Genomic DNA, 24,846 nt, shown 5'->3' with positions numbered 1-24,846 from the left:
GGTGTAACAATACAGGGTGCTTCAACATTGTTTTTAACACTTATATGGGACTATCGTTTTTCATGAAAAAATCAAGGATAATACACTCTAACATGATAACAAATGTATGTCAATAGCTTCAAAAAGTCAGAGTCTTCACTTGTTCGCCATCCATTGTCAACACAATGCCTGGAATCTTCTCCAGGTGGTCTCCAGAGCCCGTATGCGCATTTCTTGTGGAATTGTTGCAAATGAACCGAAGTATTAACATGTCTTCGAAGCGACCTGTATCTCGACTCAAGGCCCCATTTTCCCGAAGCTTTCCTTGACCTTTCAGCTTTCCCTCCAGCCAATCATCTTCCCACTTTCTCTAACGGATCCAAAACGACCTCCCCGTCAATCGTCCCGCGTTTCCCACCCTCTCCACTTTGTACTTCGACCTTCAATGTCCCTGCCTCTAACCAATCCCCTTTCGGGCCCGTTAACTTACCAATCCAGAGGGGCTTGTTTTTAAATCCTTTATATTAAGTTCACTTGCTTGCTTGCTTAGGACCGTGCAAATCTTTCGGTCGTTTTTTAACCCACTTCCCGTGATCCAATCGAGCTGACATTTTCCACACAGACTCGTTGTGCGTGACAATGAATGTTCGTGAAATTTTTTTTCCAACATTTTACACTTTTTAGGACAAAAATATTATATTTAATTACCAATTGCTTAATGCTGCCATGCAATCATCTGACCCATAGGTGGCAGCCATCTCAAGCCAGAGGACGAGAGGACTCTAGCCGCCACGCATATAAAGGATTTATAGTGAAAAACTTTGTTTTTACGGGTTATACTTGTTACTTCCCGATTATCCGTGTCGCCCGATGTCCACCACGTCAGGTGAGTATCGTTGGTAGTGATACAATCTCTACAAATGTAAGTGGGCTTGGACAGGCCGCACAGATGTGCTTCTGCGGCCGTCTGGAATGCTCTTCCTTTCGATATTCGGAAGCCACTGGGGCTATGCGCTTCTACATCTAGATTGAAACTCATTTATTTAGAACTACTTTTTGTGTTTAGTTTGTTGTCCTTCCCCCGCACCTCCAGTCATCACGGTCGGTTACGTACGGTGCGAAAGAAGTTCAACATATTATTGGAGTGGTAGCGAAAGGGTACAACACCAAAGAGGATGACCACTGTGGTGATATAGCAATGAGATCAACTCATACGATAACATCAGCTCGTGTGTAGAAACTCGATGGGGGTGTAGAATCACGGGACCACGAGGGGATGATGACGAATTGGAGAGGCCTTTTCCAGCAATAAATAGAACGCGGTTGATGATGACACAGAGGTACTTGTACTCGATGCAGCTTCCATTTGAGAATTGTGCTGTCCAAAATAGTCAGAAACGAAACCTAGGTCGCCAGATATTTTTCATTAAAATATATATATTGAATGGAAGTTATTATTTAGTCAGCAAAGCCACTTTGCATTTAAACACGGGTTCACTTCCAGCTAGCCGTTCGGGATAACACTCAAGAGCTCCACACAGATAGATCATCTCCATGCACTATGCACATGCGAGTACATGTTCGAGCCCTGTGAACGTCTCGAGTCTCTGCAAACCGCAATGGGTGAATGGAGGAAGTGGTACAATAACACAAAGGGCGAAGATCGTCCCTTTACAGCAGGCGTCAACGCACTTCTGTTATTGCCGTATGGAGTAGTGGGTCAGACTGGTGTTGCGGATCGCAGGATAGCAGTTGGTGGTGTGTCGAGCGGTGTTCTTCATTGCAAGGCCCACGGGCCTCCGACAGCCCCTGGTGGCCTGGAGTGCGGCCCGGGACATGCGGCCCCCGACAATACACAAGGTGAAATCGACCTCCCATCATCATTGTGCTGTCCACCCGCCAATGGTTTTAAATGTGTGGCGGCCCTCACACTGATGACGTCTTATCGGCGAAAGTGCTCCCTCCCCCCCCCCCCCTGGAAAATTAGTGAAGAATATCGGTGGAGAGAATATATCATGCGAATTTTCTCAAGAAATATATCAACGGGCAGGTTTTGCAACCGGTCGTCAGGGATATAAATGTCCATTGATGTGGGTTTGCTCAATTAAAAGTTGTGTTGGCTGGGACGGTTGACATGCCAAATGAGATTGAGATATTGGAGGAGCCTGAACTTGGCTTAGTTCCGTCACCACAGGATCCAGAGGCGTGTGGATAAACAGTTGAGCCAGGAACAAAAGACAGCAGAGATTTTGCTGGAGAAGCCAGTCATGTTTTGACAAATGAACCGGGACAGACCGATCTAACGAATTTTAAGATTGTGCTGAAGGACGTCACTCCTGTAAAACAGATACCCACCCAATCTAGTTACATTAGCAGTAAAATAGCGGATTGAAAATGAATGCAATGCTCTGAGGAAGATGGGAGTGATTGAACACCAAGTCGCTCAGCTATGCCACCGCCCCCCAATTTGACCAATCATCTACTTCATTTACTCAGAAAGTTTCGATCTCAAAAAGTTTTTCAGTAGGGTCCATACATTGTTGTAAATTGTGTATCTTTGTTTCAGATTGACTTCACACTTGAGTGTTTTTTAAAATTTTAAATTTTATTTTTATTAATTTAAATTTCATTTTTTACCTACGTGACTTTACCGAAAAAACTAAGAGTATGAATCCTTGCAGTCACGAAAGCTTCAAATCTAGAATTTTTTTTTTCAAGTTAATACGTAGTGGATGATGCAGTCCCGGGCACAATGTGGATGTAATGGAAACTACGAATGTTTTAAGAGCATACATTATTTGGGCACTTGAGGAAAACAGATCCACAAGACATCCAAAACTAAATAATTAAACGATAAATGTGGCAGCCCTCTGTAGAAAAATACACACGGCCTTCTGGGAATGCATCATTTCAGCAGCATCGGTTCTACACAACCACAATTTGGACGTTTTTTTGACATGGGGGGAGGAAAATGCGAGGTATATCGTCCGCTTTTTTGTTATATTCCCACATGGCGCTCATGATTATATTCTCTATTTTGTGGTTTTGCGTTGAACTAGGACCCATATCAGAGTCCTTTCCTCTAAACATCTGGTCCATTCAAGCCTGCCTCTTCTGATGAGACACCGATAATCAAAGCCAGTACATTTTTCTTGTGTTGAACCAATGAGGCTGAAATTATGAACTTCCAGAAGGCCGTGTGGCTGATGGAATATGAAAATACTTCTTTTGTGTGTAGATGATTTCTTACTCCACGACGCGAATGATGATGTTATGCCAAGGAAGGAATACGGACACTCTGCTTGGCATTGAAAATGATCCTGTCCAGATATGACGAAAATGATCAAAGCCGAACTGTTAAATATCAAACAACATTCCTGCTAGAGGTACTTAAATTAATGCTGTTATCGCACAATGATTATTTGCTAAATAAAGGATGCTGTAGAAGTGTGGTCTGATGGGGTGAGGTTTTGAGTGTATAATCGTATCCACTCGCTTTCGAATAAGCTTTTAGTTAAAATAAGCGCTGCCAGTAAAATTAAAGTGTTTGAAACAGACAGTATGGATAAAATATAAAACACTTAAGAAACATATAATTCCGTAAACTATCCCACGTATATTTAACATTTCTTGATTTGATGTCAATTGCATTTGACTGAGACCCCCCCCCCCCTCACAAGCGGAGTCATTTCTCCGATTCTCTTAGAAACACAGCGCATGGTGTTGAAAACAAAAGCTGTGCTGTGCAAACCAAAGCTGACTTATCACCTACCCACCGTCAATGCTTATGGCTTTATGGTTCTAAATTCAACAGCAGTGCTCTCGCGTGCACTTATTGGCAATTTGCGTGCTGGTGCATTTGAGCCCCCACTCCAAAGTGCACTCTCAGACAGGGGACAACCACGCATTGCTGATGTGGTTCTGCGCGCGTGTGTGTGTGTGTGAGCCCAGGGTTGGGTGTGTTGGGAATCGACGCGGATGAACCCCCCACCCTCCCCCTATTTGCATTTGTATCCAAGCCGCGTACGTCCTTAAATGTAGTCGCCAAACTGTCCCAAGGAGCCACCCTCACAGCTGATTAGGATTCAACAAGCGGCACCTGATCCGAGACGCCACAGGCTACTCAAGCCACGCGCGTTTTTTTTTCTTCGAAAGATAAAGCATGCGTAATTGTTGCTGGCTTGAATGTGAACGCACACAATGACGGTTGAGTGTAAATACTGCGTAGAGGGAATGGTTTATTACAAAAAAGGGATGTTTCAGCCGACTGACATCCATCAAAAAAGATGTATTATTTGGACTGAACCCTGCATATATTGGAGTGGTGTTTTAATAAAGTAATATCTATGCTAATGGTGAGGTGCTTGTGTGGTTTAGAGAGCGAGTGCAGGCAGTTTGGGTAGATATGTTAAATGTAATTAATCTTGTCGCGTGAATGCGGACACGTTACAGATAGACAAGTAAAAGTGACGTTTATTAAAAACACGTGCATAATCGTCGAGAGGCCATATCTATGGGACTTTTTTGCCAGCCTCAAAATGGGAAAAAAGATATTCTTGATTCTTTCGGTAAAGTCACATAGAGGGGAAAAAATACGTGACTTTACCGAAAGAACCAAGAATATTAATCCCTTGCAGTCACGAAAGCTTTAAATAAAAAAAAATAGACGTTTACCCTTTCTGGCAAAAAAGTTAGGATGTTAAAACACCAACCAGATACCGATTTCAAGTAATCAATTCTGCATTAGCCACATATACTTGTGGCCTATAGGCCGATTAGACTAAACATTTTTTTTTGCAGGAACATACCCGAGTCCTGCTCCTATATGAAAAACAAATAGTAAAGTATCAATGTGACATCTTTGTATTTTCACGTATGAGTACAAGTCATCCGATATCTATTTAATGCTTATATAAAAAAAAAATTAACGTTTGTGCAACATTGTCAACTTCTCATGGGAGTTGTTTTTGTCTTAACTTTACGTTTAACTGTTGAGCACTATATTTGATTTGCTTGTCGTTTTGACGACCCGGTAAGTCTTTGCAAATGAGACTATCATTGTCTCTTTCAGTTCTCACCTTGTAAAACAATGATTCAGAATCTGTATTTAGATTGGACAAATCCGATTAACTAGGAAGCTATTTTTCACGGATGTGAAGTATGGGCGGGTCAGCAAATATCTGTTGACATAGATCATAAAAAAAAATTTGAATAAAATGGAAGGCTGAAAAGGGTATGTACATGCCCGGGTCAGAGGAACACGTGCATTGGATACACAAATCAGACATCGTATTGCATAAAGCAGGCTTGTGGAGGGCATGTCGCTGGCAGGGATGGCTGGTGGTCGACACCGACAGCCGAAGGATGACACCAGAAAGAATGTCCACCGTGGAGACGGAGCGATGAATCAGCTTGCATGCAGTTGCTATACTTCAGAAGATTGTGACGGATTAAGAAAGGCTTCGTCCAGGAGACCAATGATCACAGCTGATGACGAACAATTTGAAAACAAATGACTGGAACATTGGAAAGTTTAGTTGGAAATTAACCTTCTGCCACCAAGGATGTGTGCTGCAATTCCGACTTCCTGAAACTTTCTCATTTGGGCCTATTAAACTCCGAAACATGTTTTTAATATAACCATCACCAGTTGTGCCAATGATTGCCCCCCACCGATCATTACGGTTACAAATGCGAATAAAGTTCACGGAAACACAATAGCAAACCGACGACTTTCGTGTGCAGAAACTTTAATTGAAGGTTAGACACTTGTTTGATAGGTGCTCAGGACATTTCTTCGATTCTCCAGTTGTAAATTAGTTGATGTTTTATAAACTTTTGGTGCGGGGGGGGGAGAAAACGTAAATGTATCTTGACGAGCTAAGTAGTTCCTGCAAACAAAGCAGCAAATGTCCAGATGATGACTCCACGTGGCTTGTTTAGTCAAACATGTACAGAAGACGAGGGGGGGAAAAGCACAAACCTAAAAACGTTGCCCATCGCGGCGGGGATTAAGTTCTTGAAAAGTTGCAATCGGTAAATTCGTGATCCACAAACTCGTAGGGGTAAAATGTGGTTTGGTTCACGGTTTGTAATACAACCCGCCTCCTTTTGTTTTGTTAACCTACGTTAACCCAAACATGAAACAGGAAGTATGTTTAATATAAAGTATGATTATTCTTGGTTCTTTCGGTAAAGTCACGTAAACGGAAATAATACAAATATAAAACAATAAAAATGATCACGTTTCGACTGCAACACAAGCAATCGTCATCAGGTGTGAAACCCTTGGGCTACATCCACATTTTCTTGCTGTGGATTTCCCACCTGATGATGATTGCTTATGTTGCAGTCGAAACGTTGTTTTATATTTTTATTATTTCCCTTCTACGTGACTACCGAAATAACCAATAATATGAATCCCTTCAGTCACGAAAGCTTTAAATCAAAATATAATATTTTAGTGTTCAATATACGTTGTACAGTATATTGTTTAAATAAAATGTAGTATACAGTACTCTAAGAAAACCACCGCAACGGTGGCTGTGTTAGTGAGACATTTAGCCTGTTAAACAAGTAAACCCGTAAAAACAAAGTTTTTCACTATAAATCCTTTATATGCGTGGCGGCTAGAGTCTTCTCGTCCTCTGGCTTGAGATGGCTGCCACCTATGGGTCAGATGATTGTCTGCCAGTATTAAGCAATTGGTAATTAAATATTTAATTTGTTTTCCCTAAACAGTGTAAAATTTTGGAAATTGTTTTTCACGAAAATTAATTGTCACACACAACGAGTCTGTGTGGAAAATGTCAGCTCGATTGGATCACGGGATTTAAAAATATATTTGCCTGTGGAGGACGCGGGGATCGATCCCGCGACCTTTGGCATGGGAAGCGAGGGCGCTACCAACTGCGCTACTCCGCCACGGCCTGTAGAGGGGTTACGCTCTGGGCTCCTCCACTGTGACGTTCAGCCAAAGCCATGAATGAGTTGTATTTGTATAAATGTAAAATAAAACATTTTTGCCTAAAAAGTGTTAAATTTTGGGAATTTTTTTTCACGAACATTAATTGTCTCGCACAACGAGTCTGTGTGGAAAATGTCAGCTCGATTGGATCACGGGAAGTGGGTTAAAAAACGAGCGAAAGATTTGCACGGTCCTAAGCAAGCAAGCACGCAAGCAAGCAAGCACGCAAGCAAGCAAGCACGCAAGCAAGCAAGCGAACTTAATATAAAGGATTTAAAAACGAGAGCCACCGCCACATCGAGGGAAAGGAGCAACGGTGGCTGTTACATTGACATGCTTTTCTCTCACAATACAATGGCCACCTCCACAGCTTCGGTGGTGCCCGATTTTCTTACATTGACATGCTAATCTTACATTAACAGATTGACATGCTAATCCCTCACAATACAATGGCCACCTCCACAGCTTCGTAGTCGTGTAGGTATATCAGCTCTCCGATCTTACATTTACACGCAAATTCCATCTCTAGCCCCGCCCACTTACCCTTGGGCTACACCCATCTCAAACCGAAATAACACCTGAAGATGGAGGCTTGTGTTGCCTCCGAAACGTCGTGGTTTTTATTTTACTTTTATTAATTTGAATGTTTTACCTACGTGACTTTACCGAAAAAACCTAAGAATATGAATCCTTGCAGTCACGAAAGCTTCAAATCTAGAACGAAATAACATCCTGCTTTAGCAGTTCTCCCGCTAGATTTTTTCCCGCCTCATCAGCTCTCCCGCTAAATTTTTTCACCTGATGACGATTGCTTGTATTGCGATCTAAACGTCGTGATATTTTTGATTATTTTTCTATCTACGTGGCTTTACCGAAAGACAGAGAATATAACTCAAACGACGTTTACCATTGCGAGCAGGGCAGTGAAGAGTACGGTACTTTACGATGTACACAGGAATCTCGCGGCCAGCCGTAGATGTTCAAGCCACAGAGGGCACGATGAGCGCACTATGCGTTAATAATATTGCGCTTGTGGTTAAATCCGCGGTGGGAAAAGTTTCCGTGTCGTTTCAACTGTGCACTGTCAGAACAAAGGTTGGTCCACCACTGTAGATATGAATATGGAAAACAAAAAGTGCAATCTTAATAAAAACATGTCAAATGCGTATGTATGCAGAAAATAAGCCGACCGGTGAACTACTGTATTTCGTCAGAATAGTTGGTTTTGAATTATAATTCTAATGAAAATGTAGTCATGTTTTATATTGGAGGAACTTCACACCAGTCTCAAGAGTGATGTAAAGTCACACTTTGGATGAAACCATCCAAAGTTGCTCTATTTGACCTATGGATAAAAACACCGTTTGGAGTTCCATGTCCTTCACCTTGTTTTAACTCAGCATTGATCCATATTGTGAATTGCCAAAACACTCCATTCAATGACAATTGACTCCACATGTTTTTTTCTAAACAATCCTTTTTTAAAAATCGTAATTTGGCACCTGCATATGTTGTAGAGTACTTGGGTCAAAATAAAGAACCACGACCAATGTTGTGTTGCACCTTGTGAAGTCTTCCATCTTTCTTTAAAAGCTCTGAACTTATGCATGGTCAAACCCCAACCTCTATGTAAGCAGCACGATACAAACATGGTTAATAATTTAATCTAATTATTGAAGGGGTGGGCTAGTGGCACCACAGTACTTCAATGAACTTCGGTGACCCAAGTTCGAATCCGAATGCCCAATTCCGCTCACTCCAGAAGCAATATTTCAACTGATCTTGGCCCCACCCTCTTCACACACCCACACTTAACATCGTGGCAAAGTTTGGCCAAATGTCAAGTAACCCCCATGATTACGTGGCATGCCTTAGCCTTCATCTAGCAGTGGATTGAGGCTGACATTTTAAGAAACGATTATCTATATTATTACAGAACAAGTGTTGTAATAAGCAAGAATCATAAAACTATTCAGGAATTTAAATGATGTTCACATCACTGGCGGAGCCAGTGGGGGGGGTGGCACGTTCCCACCCAATGATCCCATCGAAATCCCTAATTTCGATCGGATCATTGGGGTTTATCAGTAATAAATCGGCATTTTGCGACCCCCACCGCCACTGTGTAGCATATTATGACTTGCCCGGGACTGTATGAGATGATAGGACAATAGTCCGAGTCCATAATTGGCAATAAGTAACGGTATAACAGTTATAAGTTACTCAGAATTGTGCGCAGTTGCTTATACAGTATCCGACTTCCCTGAAGGCATTCACCTTCAGCGAGCGCAATGCCGATCACACGCGGTTCGAAATCGACCCTCGATCGATGGCTGCGCCATCGCCGCACACGCGTCGAATAAAAAGCATGGGTCAAGTCCTAACAACTATAATTTTTCATTGGAGGGGTTGCCCCCCCATACATGAAAATCTTGGCTCCGCCATTGGATCACATTACATGCACTGAATTGCACATTCAATGCATAGACATGTTCTATTTTTCAATGTATGCAAATTATTTGCTAGTAATTAACGTAGTGTACAATTCACCACGCAGGTCTCAATGTGTAACCTCCATACACTTAAGTGTTGAATATATGTAATAAACCAGTCGTATACGTTACGAGAAAAAAAAATCGCTGTTGAATACCAAAAATACTCAAAAATTAAGAGTATAAAACGGGGTACATATATGGGTGAACTGTAATCTAAATTGTTGGATTTGACAAAAATATTAAATTACTGGAAACCCCCAAAACATTTTCAATCTAGCTTTGAAAGCATCCCAGAAGTCAGAAATTATCAGTTTCATGGACAAGCAGCACACCAGTTCCATGTGGCTTTTAGAGAGAAGCATTTTTTTTAATGCGATGGGTAACATGCCCGTGGAATATAGAAAAACGTAATCAGCTCCTCGTGTAGTCTGGGCATACGGGGTGGTGCATAGTGGAGGACAGAGATTTTGGGACAATGGCATGCACGATCTTATAGGTAAGATTACCTTAAAATTAAAGTCGGTTAAGACGAGAACAAATTTATTTCCCACGTGATCAAATCTACAATTAGTCGTGTGGAACAATTAATACAGATCATGGGAGAACATACTAATTTAGACAGCAAAAGTTTACAAATAAATCGTCAATTTGAATAACGCAAAAGGACTGCGACGACTCAATGATTTATGAGCCTATTAAGCAACGTACACAATGCTCTTCAGCGAATTGAACTTCAATTTCATTTAGACAAAACTACACCAACATTTTTAAAATCAACATTCAATTGATCAATATTAAACCAGTTTAAATCCAAGATAATTTACACAATCCAAGCATGAGGTTATAAAAAAACCGTTAGAGAAATAGGATAGCATAAGGATAATATAAATTAGGATATATGACCAAGCACTGTAATAAAATCTGCTATAAGGACTCATGAAAACATACTTTTTGCATTGGGATTTTTTTATCTGGACATAATTTGTAAGGAAGAATACGTCAATGAATACAGTAGCAAATTAATAAAAAATAACATCAATACATCGAGGGCCTGATGATGAATATTTTTGAGTAAAAGCCTCCTGTCCTCCAGTTATTGGCCAGAGCACTTGTTCAAGATCCAACCTCGTTTACACAATGGAAATGAGTGTATAACGAAAACATTAAAAAAGGAAAACTTGAGATAACCTAAACTACTGCATGTAAGTCACATGAATGAAGCAGGTTTTAACTTTGCTGCAGTACAAATGGCAGATATACATGCACACGTTTAGCACTAAAGTAAACTCACCATTGCAATGTATCTTAGTACCAAGACAATTGGAAAATGTTCACGAATGTAATGTGACGTCCATTGAATGTTTCATTTACTGTATTCTAAAGAAAAGAAATACTATTTTGAAAATAGGTTTTGCTAATTTCCCAAACAAATATTCTATCACATTTTGCAGCAGGCTACAATTGAGCATAAAAAGGGGCAAAAATACTGCCTCATTTCCAAAGTTATGGTCTTGTGAACGCATGTGAATTGCCCAATTTTCTTCCCCCTCCATTGAATTTTGCAACAGGGCAGCAGGGTTAACACATTTAAACGCCAAAGCATCGGCAAAAAAGAGACTCAGAAATCTTGGTCTCCACCACAAACCTAAGCCACAGCAAGCTCCTTCCTTACATGATGTGCCAACATTTCCAAAGACACGGAACAAAAACTATCCTTAACTATCCGTAATATATAATTATTACGTGTACCATTCTTAAAGTATCAGGAAATAATTTACGAGTCGCTTGATTCAACCACACCGACACTGCCTGCACACCAGCACACCTCCAACCATTAGGATGCTCTCTGCATCAGTGGAAAACTGCCAGCCTCAATTTCTTGCAGTGCACCACAGCTCAATTGTAGACCCTGCTGCTCCGGGAACACGCTTCACTCGCTCCACTCGCTCCGTTGAAAAACATTACGCCAGCTGCCTGATACACGCACTTACCATTCTCTCTCCCAGTGCCAACTCCACAGCAAGGGGTACACGATACAATGCTTTGCTCTAGGTGTTTGTGTGCAGCTTTGCGCCCATTACATGATTGTGTGTGGCCGGAGGAACGGCAAGCCTTCTACCCTACTATTCATAAAGCAATGCATCGTGTACCCCTGACCTCTCAATACACCTAAAGTAGGGTTGCCCAGACTTCTCAAAACGTGGTTCCATATTCATGCTTCAGTAGCGCTGCTGGTACTGTTCATCCCAGGGGGCCTGCTGTTGGAACTGCGGGTGCTGCTGCCGGAAGGCTGGCTGCTGCTGTCTGGCCCAACCTTTCTCCTCTCCATAGCCCTGCTGGCCCATGCCATGGGTCGGCTGCGAGGGCATTTGTTGCTGCTGCATCAGTGGCCGCTGTTGCTGCTGTTGTTGTTGTTGTTGCGGTGGCGACCGAAACATGGGTGCTTGCGGCTCCACCAAAGCCGCCGACTGCCCCTTCTGCGACACGGCAGCCGATGCCTGCTTAACGAGCTGCGATATCGCCGGACCGCTCTGCATGAGCATGTCGAGCGCCTTGCGCACGTTGGGGTTATCCAGGTCGATAGACGACGGGTTTACAGTGGTGGGACCGACAGTCGTGCTGGTCGCTCCCCCAGAGGTGACGCGCTCCTGCTGTTGCGGAGGCACCAGTTGCTGCTGCTGCTGCTGCGACGGCATTCGCACGCCTTGGTCGGAGAAATCCCTGCCCATGTTGCCGTAGTTGCCGTAACCACCGACCTGACCCTGACCTCCCTGCGCAGAGGTGGTGGCGCGCGGCTGCAGCGCATCCTCCATGGGTGCGTGGCTCAACTCGGACTGCGCACCTACCGACGGCGTTCCTGGCAGCCAGCGTGAGTTGCGTCGCAGCGGGGAGAGAGGACGCGACGCCGCCACTTGCCCCATGTTGTTCGCCTGCTGTCTGCCCGCCATGTGGCCCGATGGGGGCAAGCTCCCCTGCCTCCCCATCCCCGCCGCCATTGCACCTCCACCGCCGCCGTTGTTGTTGTTACCGCTGTTAAAAGCAGCGCCGGGCGCGTCGGCCGCCGCTCTGTTACCGTACGCACCTACGGCTTTGCTTGCCATGTTGGGCAGTTGTTGGTCAAGTCTCTGGTGAGCCTGTGGTGTGTTCTGTTGAAGATGGTGCATTCCAATCCCTCCCTCAGCCAAGCGTGGCGGGGCGGCTGGCTGATTACGCATTCCTGGCACACAATTGAAATCAAAATATGTGACGTGTTAAAGAGGCTACATTGACTATTTTTTTTCTAGAAATGTGTTCTCTTCGTAGAGGAAAGCTGCTAGATGTGAAAAGGTGTAACGCCTTACCAAGTTTAGTTTCTGTACTGCAGTAATAAAAATGGTTAAATTCTAAAATCACCCTTGCTGAAGGACATAAGAAATTACAAATTGAAAAATGGGAATTATCAAAAAAACTCTAAAATAATAGTCACATACCCTGAGCCAAAATGAATGCAATGCCAGAAAAAAATGACACTGAAAAACAGACCGTATGAAAACATCTTAAATTGAGCCTCTCCACCAAATTTGCTTTCCTATTTACAAACTGAATATTAAGATTAGGGCTTTAGGCAGGTAATACAACAGCTTATGTAAACACTGCAAAAATAATGTCTTCAAGGCAGAATTCAGAATTTTAGCTGAAGGAAAAAAAAACCTAGTGAGATGGGACATCTCGCTTACTCAGGTGTCCATCTAAAATGTTGATTTTGCACAATCGTTAAATGTTGCGAATGATATTCACAGGGTCTTTAACTGCAACATTACAGCATTAGGCAAAGACTGACAATTATCTACAAGAATGACTGGGTGAAAACAATTATCAAAACTCGCAACTTCGTGTAAACCAATTGTGGTCAAGTAATGCAACAATCCATCGAGCTCCTGCATGCAAGCTAATTCCATTGCTCCATCTCGGGTTTGTGTCCTCCTTTAACTGCCACCCAATCGTTGGCCTTGACCACAAGTCATCACCTCTTCTCCTGTTCTCTACAACCCCACTTTTCTTAAAATTGTCTCTGTGTAGACACTTACTTGTAAAGCAACAGAAGTTTTTTAATCACTGCTTGGCCAAATATTCACCTAACACACAGTTAATATTCCAAACCCTTGGCTTGTATCTCTAGGCAGTGATTGCAAATTTTCTTTGCAGGTTCTCTAATCATTTGGACTCATCAAAAGAACCCATACACACATAAACCAACTAGTGCTGCAATGAATCATAAATTCAATCAATGACAAAAAATATATATATTTGAAGTTAATTAACTGTCTGCCATTTTAAAATGGTATTTTTTAAATGCCATTTTAAAATGGCAGATGCTAGAAAGCTGGGGCCCGAGCACCAAATGGCTTATGCAATTAAAAACATTGCGTGGGCCACTTTCAAATTTCTCATTCCCCGCGGCATTTACGCACAGGGATTGCGTAAATGTCCACGAAAATGTACGTTTGATATCGAGCAACCATAAGTCTGCAAATACTCTGATAGCTGCACGGAAGGAAGAGATCAGTATTTTTACTTGTGCTGGAGCAGTTGCGTCTTCTTTGTGGCTGTTGGCATTGTTGACTTTGTTAATAGTTTTGTTTTTGTGCGTTGTGCTGTATGTGGTTTGAGTGTAGAGTTGGAACTGTTGTTGTGGAATATGGCTGTGGTGGTGTGCTTTGTGATGTATGATTGTAATTATTTCAGCAGCTGGTGTGTTTTTCTGTGTTGTGAGCACTTGTAGTGAGTGTATAGTTTTGAGTTGTGGTTGAACAGTTGTAGCTGCAACAGTTGTGCTATATGGTTGTGGTTGCTTCAGCGGTTGATGTGTATGACTGTGGTTGAGTGGTTAACATATTTTTCGATCAATGCAATACACTTATAAGATTGACATTGCAATATACTATACCAACATTTATCATTTTTCTAACATGGTTAACTATTGACGAGATAATAAACTGTAACATGAGCAACACTGCTGTGCTTACCTCTGCCACGCACGCACCTTTATTGCGCAGCTCCCGCTAAATTGTGGGTTAATTTCATGGAAACGGGACACCCGGATTACCAAGTGTCCACCTCAAATGTGAAGTTCACTCCTCTCCCAAGAAGAGAAGCGGAGCTGATGCTGCTGCTGCTGCTGCAGCAGAAGCAGCGTCCATGGGAAGTGGTGCCAAAATCCCCGTTGCAGCCGACTGGCCGGTGGAGTGGGAGTGATGACGTGATCCATAGCGAAAGCCAACGTGCCATCCACGTCTGTAAACTTCGCTTTTCTCACTACGAACTTTTCATTGCGTACACCGATCCGCTTCCTGCTTAGATTTACGCAATGTTTCTGTGCCCAGGCCCCTGGCCTCCATAACAAGAGAAACTCACCTTTGATGTGGTAATGACGATGACTTCAAGATTTCTTGCCCTCTTCAATCTTGGTAGGCTTATTGTTGTTTTATAGATGTAATGTCATTATACTAATAACTTACAGCCCTTTGTAAATAACTACACTGCTTCGGTGATTATAATAATCAACTTGTAAAGTGTTCAAATTATACTTTGAGTGTAAGGTTTAGTTTTTGTTTGTTACTATATGAATGGAGTGGTGCTCTTATTCATATAGTAGTTATACATGAAAATTTTAAGTTATTCTAGAGGTGGAATTCAACTTATGAGGTATTGTTAGTCTTATTTGATTGGTTTAAACTCATCATAGTATGAGCGTATGTGCAGTGTTCATATTATATACTGTAGTTTCATAGTACATATAATGCTATTCTCAATAGTTTCCTCGAGTGTTCCAGTAGTGCCGGAATAAAAGTCAAGTTTCATGGCTTCAGTCACAGTTAACCCAAAATATACTTTACAATCTTCCCGGATAATGCCTTAACATTGCCTACGAGATATCACCAATGCCTACCACTTATCTGCAGCAACCCCAAGACACACAGCACCAGAAAGAGTGCCCCTAGAGTCCCCCGCACGCTGCCACCGTACCTCTTTCGTTGAGCGCCTTTTCACGCAGAAAGCGCACTTGCTCCGAGATGCGATCCAGCTCTTCCAGGGACATGTCCTTCCCCTCGCTCAGAGCGCTGCGTAGCGACGACAGCGAGTTGGCATGCTGCGAGTAGGCCGCTGGCGCTGCCGCCTGCTCACTCGGGTACCCGGACGTGTTGCCGCGCGCGGGACCGGGCTGGTAAGGTGAATCTGTGGGCGACGCTCGCGCATGTAGGGGTGGGGCCAGGGTGTCCAGAGCTGGTGGGGCGCGCGCGGGAGCCTGTGTCGAAAAGCTGGTTCGGAATTCCGGTACTTCCGAGAAACGGTTCGGCCGCTGCTGGCGCCGCAAGACGCTGTCGGCGCGCTCGGCTGCTTGTCTGGCGATCTCACTCCGCCGCCGCTCGCGTAGGTTGCCCATGTAAGACTCAAACTCGCGACCCACGAGCTCCATGGCCATGGGCAGAGGCGTGTCGTGGTGCTCTGGTGGAAAACGCGATGTTTATGGCGCCACATCAAAGCTACCTGGATAAAGTCAAACACTACAAACGCCACTTTCAGTGGCATCAAAACAGAGATTTTTTTTTTCTGTAAGCCCAACATAGGTTTATTCAATCTTTGTTTCCATTTATTTGAAAGGAACACAAAGGGGAAAACGATATTGCATTGCAAAAAAATACTGTCACACATTGCACCTATGGATGTATGCAAAATTATATTTTGCCAATCGATAATTACGTATAATTTGAAATTAAAACACGAACAATGCACGTGGAACAAAAAATTCAACTTCCCTATTGGGTGAAAAACATTTTCCATCATGGCTGGTGACACCAAACGCAAGTTAACATTTTGCTGTGAAAAAAAAATTAGGTTTGCACAACTTTTACAAGACCAGCGTTCATCATCAGGCCTACAGAAAGCCTTCACCAATTTCAACGATTCTCCCATGGCGGCGTGTGAATCCCTTCGTACTTTTTCCGACTTTATGGAGCAGCAAGCTAGCCGGCCACATCCACAAATGAAGCTTGCCTTTCGGTTGCCACGATGCATACGGGGGTCGGAGGGCTTACGTTGCTTGTTCCCCTGAAGGACGTGGACGGAGCAACAGTTGTGCGTCACGTGTGGGGGCATGACGGCGATGGCGAAGGCGGAGCCCCCATTCTTTACATCGTTCAGGGCCTGGCCCAGGAGGTTCTGCGAGCTCAGCATGATGAGATCCACAGTGAGGCCCATATTCCGAGCTTGCCTTCCTATATTCTCTGCATAGTCCCTGCAACACCACAGGACCAATAACTCAGGAATGGAACAATAAAAATTGCGTCACATACTTAAATGAGTATTTGGTAGCAGTCATCGTCATAGGCAGTTCTGAGTCAGTCTCTCTTCCGAACATCCACCACCGAATTCCCAAAAACTGCTACTAATTTTACAGAACACAGATGTCGTATCGGCTGAGTCTCTTTCTGACTGGGCTATCAGTTCGCAAACGTTTGATTGCAATGCTAGCACACTTTACAAGATGCCCTCCCAGCTAAATAAGAAAAAAGTATAACAAATTCATGACAATATAGATTTGAGGAGGCTCTAAGGGTTAACGTATGTGTTTATATCAAATCACCAACAATGATGTTACAGTGGGCCTTAATTCCAGACTCTCACCAAAAATGTACCTTCAATTATAGTAAGTTTTCCAATTTCAGCTGAGTTGATAATTAGAAGGAAGCATCCATTGTTAAAGTTTGTTTTTGCAATTCTGCAAAATATAATTTCTACTGAAAAGTGGTTGACTATGTCAGATACTTAAAGTTCCGTGAAAGAACTGGACTGAGATCAAGAATGGTGCACGGAGATGATAATTTTTAGTAATTCAAAATTCGCAATTTTTTTCAGTGTTGAAACTCCAGTCAAATAATGTTACTTAATTATTTTCCAGCAGGAATAGCCAATCCATTGCTATTTCATATATAAACGTTCAAAAGTATCAACCAATGACATTGTGTAAAAGTCAAGCTTTTTTGTTTAAACCCAAAAGCGCTTGAAGCTTTCGTGAAATAGGAACGTTGTGATTGTAAAATTTTACACGAGAAAATATTAGGAGTTATACTTCGTTTACGTGTGTAATTCATTTTCAGTTACGGAATGTAAAATTCTACATTTCCAGATGACAATTCCTCCAGCCTAAAGTCTCCACCTAGTGTCAATACAGCATCACTGTAAGAATATCCGTTTCCCATTACATGGGAATTGTAGCCAAATATGACGTAATTACTTACTTAATGGCAGGGTAAATAAAATATTGATTTAAAGCTTTTGTGACTGCAGGGATTGATATTCTTTTTTCCCTTCTACGTGACTTTACCGAAAGAACCAAGAGTATGTAAATAAAATCCTGCAGTCAATATGGAGCAGATGCTAGTGGCAGATCCACACGAAATGTCACCACTCACTTTTGCTGCCGCGAAGCCACAATGACAACACAGTCCACAGGTCTCTCACTGTCGTACTGTTTCTGAATTTCATCATAAAACTTTAGGTAGAGCTCTTCACGCTTGATTTCATCTCCTGACCAAAATATAGTTAAAAGCATTTAGCGCAAGACAACTGTACATAGTTAGAATATTACAATTTTCCTCAAATTTCTAATGCTGTCTGAAGCAAGCTGCAACAATAAAAAAAATCCTTCATCACATTTGATGACATATCTAATGCACCCTAAATGTTAAAAACTGTAACATACTTGATAAATGTCATATTAATAAGTGACAAGTTAGAACTGAAGAGTTTGTAGGGCAGAATTATAGATGGCACCAGCAAATAAAACATTAAAAACTGAACCTAAGTTTGTGTATGCAAGAGAAAAAAGCTAAGCACATTACATAATGCACTGTAGTCCCTTCATCTATATATATTTTTTGAAAACTTTTTGAATATAATTTATATTTAGATCACACACATGAAATAATAAGCTGACAGACCTGATGAAGGCATGTCTCTGGCTGGTCGCTGGTCTTCATCATCGTATGATGGCCCTCTATAAAATTAAATAAAAAAAACACCATTACACCATTTCTCACAATCAAAAACATAGCTCAAAATACCAATCGTGCTCTGTAATGAATACTCCAGTTACCTGAAAGGTGGCTCGTTCTGGTCCTCTTCACCCCACAGCGAAGTGTTGGGTCCGTTATTTCCATAGCCACCCCTGCCAGGCATGCCTCCCCTGCCGGACATGCCCCCCCTGCCGGACATGCCCCCCCGACCGGGCATGCCCCCTCTTTCGTGCATGCCCCCTCTTTCGTGCATGCCCCCTCTTTCGTGCATGTCCCCTCTTTCGTGCATGTCCCCTCTTTCGTGCATGCCTCCTCTTTCGTGCATGCCCCCTCTTTCGTGCATGCCCCCTCTTTCTCGCATGCCCCCTCTTCCGTAATTGTCCCGTCTTTCGTGCATGCCTCCTCTATCAATCATACCTCCTCTGCCAGCCATGCCCTCCCTATCAAACATGCTGCCTCTACCACCCATGCCCTCCCTATCGTGCATGCCGTCTCTTCCACCCATGCCCTCCCTGTCGTGCATGCCCCCTCTGTCGTGCATGCCCCCTCTGTCGTGCATGCCCCCTCTGTCGTGCATGCCCCCTCTGTCGTGCATGCCCCCTCTGTCGTGCATGCCCCCTCTGTCGTGCATGCCCCCTCTGTCGTGCATGCCCCCTCTGTCGTGCATGCCCCCTCTGTCGTGCATGCCCCCTCTGTCGTGCATGCCCCCTCTGTCGTGCATGCCCCCTCTGTCGTGCATGCCCCCTCTGTCGTGCATGCCCCCTCTGTCGTGCATGTCCCCCCTGCCGTGCATGCCCCCCATGCCACCCCTATTGGGCATCCCCCCTCTGCAAGGCATTCCACCCCGGCCAGGCATGCTGCCCATCAGTGGTTTGCTGTTCATTATGTAATGAGGACCGCCATGGAACACAGGCCGCTCATTCCGCGAGGCCATCCTGTCCCGGGATGGGAAAAGCCGTGGCACCCTCCTGTCATCCCTCTCCCGCGAGGTCCTCCGCTCACGTGACCCCTCCTTTGAACGCCTGCGATCGTCACGGCGCTCCCGGCTGGCACGCTTTTCTCTGCCACTCCTTGCTGATGAGTCGCGGTGGCCATCGCGAGACGAGGGTGACCGGGACTTATCACGGGTCGAGCGGTGCCTCGAGTCTTGGCCCGATGACCGCTCAGGAGACCGCCTGAGGAGAAAGCTTCCATGCATTACCGTGCGTGCAGACGCCACCTGAAAATAGACTTGCAAACATTGGCCGAACTTTTGCAAAACACAGGTGCTGAGCTACTGGAATTAATACATACCTGAGTATAAAGGCAAATGATTTATTTTAATGAGAAATAAGACATGCAAGGATAACTATAAAACCATTATATATTTTTAGGGACATTCTATAAAAATTGCCATCTTTGTTAACGTTGCATGTTTTTGACATTGACTTAACTCAGGTGCTCAAAAATGCATTTAACAATCAAACAATGGTCACTAGATATATCATTCAGCTTGCTATAAAAAAAACAGCAAAAAAACAAATACTGACCTCTTTGAATCATCATTTCTGTAGAAATAACAATTATAACAATGTTAAATAATATAAAAACAATTAAACATGAATCTTACCATCAGTAAAATTACCAAAGTGTGCATCTCACTCTTAAAATGGTGTGAAATTATGAGAATTTCCATTAAAACCTAATGGATATACACAAATGTCATCAAAACAAGTGGTGTATGAAGTGATACATATATACTGAACTATTAAACACACTTGATGCAAAAACTATTTAATGAGTGGTTTATACACAGCACTTCAAATTAAAATGGGCATTTTCAGTTAATCTTGAATGTCTTTTCTAAGGCTATCCAAAAGGGTGTCCTTCTGAAATAATATACCCAGACAATTCCACTGCAGATTTTATGCATCCGTGTAAAAATGTCATTAAAGTCTGAAGTGTAATTATGTGCTCCATTAAGTAAACTGTATGCCAGAGGGGCAGAAAGGCCACTTGTGATTTGCCGACACGAATGAAGATGCTTTGTGACTAGAACACAATCAATAACTGTCTTGCAACTACACATGCAAATTTCATGTGAAAATAGTTTAACATCGACAATGCCAGAAAGCTGTTTTAAAGATTAAAACATTTTACAAAGGTGGCTAAACCACGGATTTTTGCTTGTGATTCAATGTTTACAAAATTTTGTTTAAATGTTGAACATTGTAAATAAAATTTGACTTAAAGCTTTCGTGACTGCAGGGATTCATATTCTTGGTTCTTTCGGTAAAATCACGTAGAAGGGAAATAATAAAATAATATAAATATAAAACAATAAAAAATTATCACGACGTTTCGACTGCAACACAAGCAATCATCAATAGTCAACGTTTTTGGGTTTAGATCGCGTTATTTATAAATGTGTCGTAACCCTCCACCACCCGACACGGCCAATCAGTAAAAAAAGTGTCACGTTGACAAAAGACCAATAGTTCACTGCTTTAGCCCACCGGTGTGTTGAAGCGTGAAACCACAACATTTACAAATTTTGAGTACGACGTTTCGCTGGTAATTGCATCCAGCATCATCGGGCAATTCGGCAGAATGGTCGCGAAAGCCTACGTGTTAAAATCATCATCAGGTGTGAAATCCACAGCTATTTATATTATTTTATTATTTCCCTTCTACGTGACTTTACCGAAAGAACCAAGAATATTGTAAATAAACAAAATGTATGCCAAATTCAGATTCTTTGGGTCTTTCGGTACAGTCACGTAGATAGGTTCAAAGTCACGTAGATAGGTTCAAAGAAACTATCTACGTGACTTTACCAAAAGACCCAAAGAATATGAATTCCTGCAGTCACGAAAGCTTTAAGTCAAGATTCATGCCAAATTAAATTTCATATCTTTAGGAACCTGCATAAAAATATCACATTGGTTAAATGGTTAGGCTCTTCTGTAGAATAATTATGTAACTTTCAGAGAAACCACTTACACATATATGAATAAGATTCTTGGCAGCAAGCAACAACAAAAAAATATTAGAACAAGTTTTTCAGTAAAAAAATGAATAACATCATTTAGTAAAATTTCCAAATCACTATAGAAAGTGTGACAAGCTCCAAAGTGAAATGTGTTTCCATTGTTTGACAATATGGTAGCTAAAATTGTTAGAATTGTTTTAGTTACATGAATGTATACTTGAGGACAACACAAAAAGGCTTTCATAATTAAAAGTGAATCTCGACAAGTTATGACAGGCAAACAAGTGGTTAAAAATGTCCAGATGGCATAGAAACAAAAATACTTTTCAACCCTTTAAAACACATGCGTGCACACCATTCGTAGAAATGTTGGTGTTTGGGGCTGAGGACTGATTTCTTTTACCTTTTGTCACTTTTTGGTGGACTGACTTTAGGCATTGGTCTCTTTCCACTCTGAAACCACACAAATCTCTGCAATAAAATAGTGATGACAAATATTTAATAAGACTGCATGTCAACACAACAGGTAAAAAACTGAAAAAAGCAAAGTCAAATGTGGTGCACAGTGGTCATAAATCACAAATGCTAAGCCTGTATGATTTAAGAATTAAATGTTATAACGTGGGATGAATGCTCGTCTTAATTGGCTTACCAATGATGTTGCATGCATAACAAATTCTAAATATGTACTGTAATTTAACAAAATATATGCACTCGTTGGATTATAAATGATGGAACCTTCAGCGAAATCCATGTAATTTGGCATCAAAAATTGTCTTGAAATGAACCATCTGCACGTAACCATACCCCGCCAGTGTTTGGTAATGCAGGGTGGACATTACTCATGAAATTATCAGAGGCACTAATGAATACTTTTTTTTAAATGTCCTGCAACGCATTATGTACAAGAAGATACAGTGCAGTATAGCTTCTTTTTTGCTAAATATATTTTAACCATGACAATCTCTCCAAGCTTTTGTGTCAGCTGAAAAGTGGAAACAGCAAAGTATAATGTCCATAGTGCACCACACACTTTGTAAAAGCACTGAATATTGCTGCGTTTCACATTTTAAGAAATTACATGAAGGCGTGTGGAGTGTTACCATAGTTATGGAAAATAGCTGCGCATTAGCCAAAGCAATATACGGCACTCACAACTCATTTAAAAGAGGTATAATTCTTAACAGACTCAATTCGGCAACCTCAGTCAACATTTGCAAATCATACACACAGGGTAACATTTAGAAGGTAATTATCTGTTATTTTAGTTCATAAGTAACGGAATAATTCAATGGCTTGGCTTATACGAAACTGAAAAGCACCTTCCCTGGGTGTACAAAAGTTCGTCTGAGTCGGCTTTACATGGCATTTTGAGGCGTTATAATAATCGCTTATATTTCCGTTTAATTAACCCTAATCGGTTCCAAGTCCACTTAGCGACCGATGTTGGCGTTTAGTGAAGTTCAACAGCAGTTTCCCCGACCACCATATAGTGAGATGTGCACAATACTAAGGTAACGTTCGTATTGCGTTTTAGCAAATCGGGGAACAACACGTGACAGCATTAAAGTGCATTACTGCACAATTACTTTAGCTGCACCGCTGCCTACACCTACTAGGGGCCATCCATTTAGTACGTAGTGTACGCAAAAATCTGTCAAAACTTGAACCCCCTCCTTGCACGCATGCGTACTTTTTAACCCCCCACCCCCCGAATCATATAGAACGGCCGATATTTAATCCACACAGAAACGATCAATGATTAAGTTTTAACGTGTTTGAACATAGTCCACCGCCGGACTATCTAATTCATTTGAAGGCCAATGTAGACACATTATTATCGAGGCTTCACCCCCCTCCCCCCGTTTCCTATGCGTACATTGTCAGTAAGACCCCCCCCCCTTACGCAAGCTCCGCATTTGGGTTAACCCCCCCTCCATGCGTCCGTACTAATTGCATGGCCCCCTGCCCCATAGTCGCTCAGTTGCTGAAGATCTGACGAGATCGGAGTTGCTTTCCGACTGATTTGGTCAATGTCCGCCTTCAAGTGCTCAAGCAACAACGTTCGACAACGCAATGTCTGTAAATCGCAATTGCCCGCTGATCAAATGGCTGTTGTCCTTGGAGATGTCTTGACCGTGCATTGGTTACACACGGGATGCCTGTAACGTGCATGATGAGGGGATTTCTCTCATTTAATTATTCGCGTTTAGAATGGGCATTTATAACGACCTTTATTGTATGACATGCACAAGCCGAACCTGCGTTGCCTGAATTTGCGAATGGAGTTTGTATGCGACGGATGTTTTGACGCTTCTACTTATGTACGCAGTACTGTCAAACAAAGCTTTCATTCTCTTAGGTTTTTTCGGTAAAGTCACGTAGGTAAAAAATAAATATTATATTATTTCTATTATTATTTTAACCCTAATTGAAATATTATTTATATTATTATTTTTTAACCCTAATTGAAATAATATTATATTATTATTTATATTATTTTTTAAACCCTAATTGAAATATTATATTATTTATATTACTTATTTTTTACCTACGTGACTTTACCGAAAAAAACCTAGAGTATGAATCCTTGCAGTCACGAAAGCTTCAAATCTAGAAAGCTTCCATTGTCCACTACCGTCTTTACTCAACCTATATAACAATGCACTGCTGCACACGTTATTCCAACTGGACGAGCAGCCCAATAAAGCCCTTCCAAATACAATTTTACAAGTACAATCAATTCAATGCTCAAAATCCGTACGTAGCAAGGTAAAAACCCTAGAACGTGGCGTCAACGAACCGAAACCGCATCCGTGCATCGCAACAGTAGGTTATTACACATTTCCACCCGATACACCTCCTCGCATGTTGAACATTGCGTGCGATTCAAACCCTCCTCGCTGCCAAGGGAAGTTTATGTTTGCAACATTTATCGAGAAGACGCGAGGCGATGCGAGCGGGGCAGGCTGCAACGTTCGCACGAAGGCCGCGCTCGCCACCTCGGGGCGTTCCGATTTGCCCGCGCAGTTTGCTTTCTGCTCACCTTGATTGTCAACCGGGCCCCAACACCGGCCTCAACAATGACAACGCGATCGCTGGACTTTTAAATTGAAATGGAATTGTTTTTTTTCCACCTCAAAGGCGCTGCCGAGGCCAACGCGGTCAAGCGCTAAGATGGCGGGGGGTGGAGGATGTAAGAAGGGCGGGAAACCGCGGGGTTCACTTCCGGAGCGGAGTCGATTCGACTTCGCGGTTAGAATCGATGAGTTCGGTTAATTAACTCTGCCGTACTTACACTGCGGAATCGATTATACTTTGCGGGTTAAATCGGTGCGGTCGATTATTTAGCCCTTCCGTTCTTTCCCAGCGGAGTCG

General features: G+C 42.5%; 1 protein-coding gene across 1 annotated transcript; it reads right to left on the bottom strand.

Moving 5' to 3' along the window:
* Positions 1 to 9,960: 9,960 nt before the first annotated feature.
* Positions 9,961 to 24,706, bottom strand: LOC144727639 (uncharacterized). The gene is made up of 9 exons (XM_078606602.1): positions 24,515 to 24,706; positions 21,872 to 21,939; positions 20,027 to 20,044; positions 18,578 to 19,672; positions 18,423 to 18,478; positions 17,895 to 18,009; positions 16,518 to 16,717; positions 15,448 to 15,927; positions 9,961 to 12,658 (listed from the first exon to the last, which is right to left on the bottom strand). The coding sequence occupies exons 2-9, from the start codon at positions 21,904 to 21,906 to the stop codon at positions 11,661 to 11,663; spliced, it is 2,997 nt and encodes a 998-aa protein (XP_078462728.1). The 5' UTR covers positions 21,907 to 21,939; positions 24,515 to 24,706; the 3' UTR covers positions 9,961 to 11,660.
* Positions 24,707 to 24,846: the final 140 nt, after the last annotated feature.

This window comes from Lampetra planeri, chromosome 26 (assembly GCF_965212315.1).
Source record: "Lampetra planeri chromosome 26, kcLamPlan1.2.h2, whole genome shotgun sequence".
Lineage (NCBI taxonomy): Eukaryota > Metazoa > Chordata > Hyperoartia > Petromyzontiformes > Petromyzontidae > Lampetra > Lampetra planeri.
This window is presented reverse-complemented; position numbering and strand designations above follow the sequence as displayed.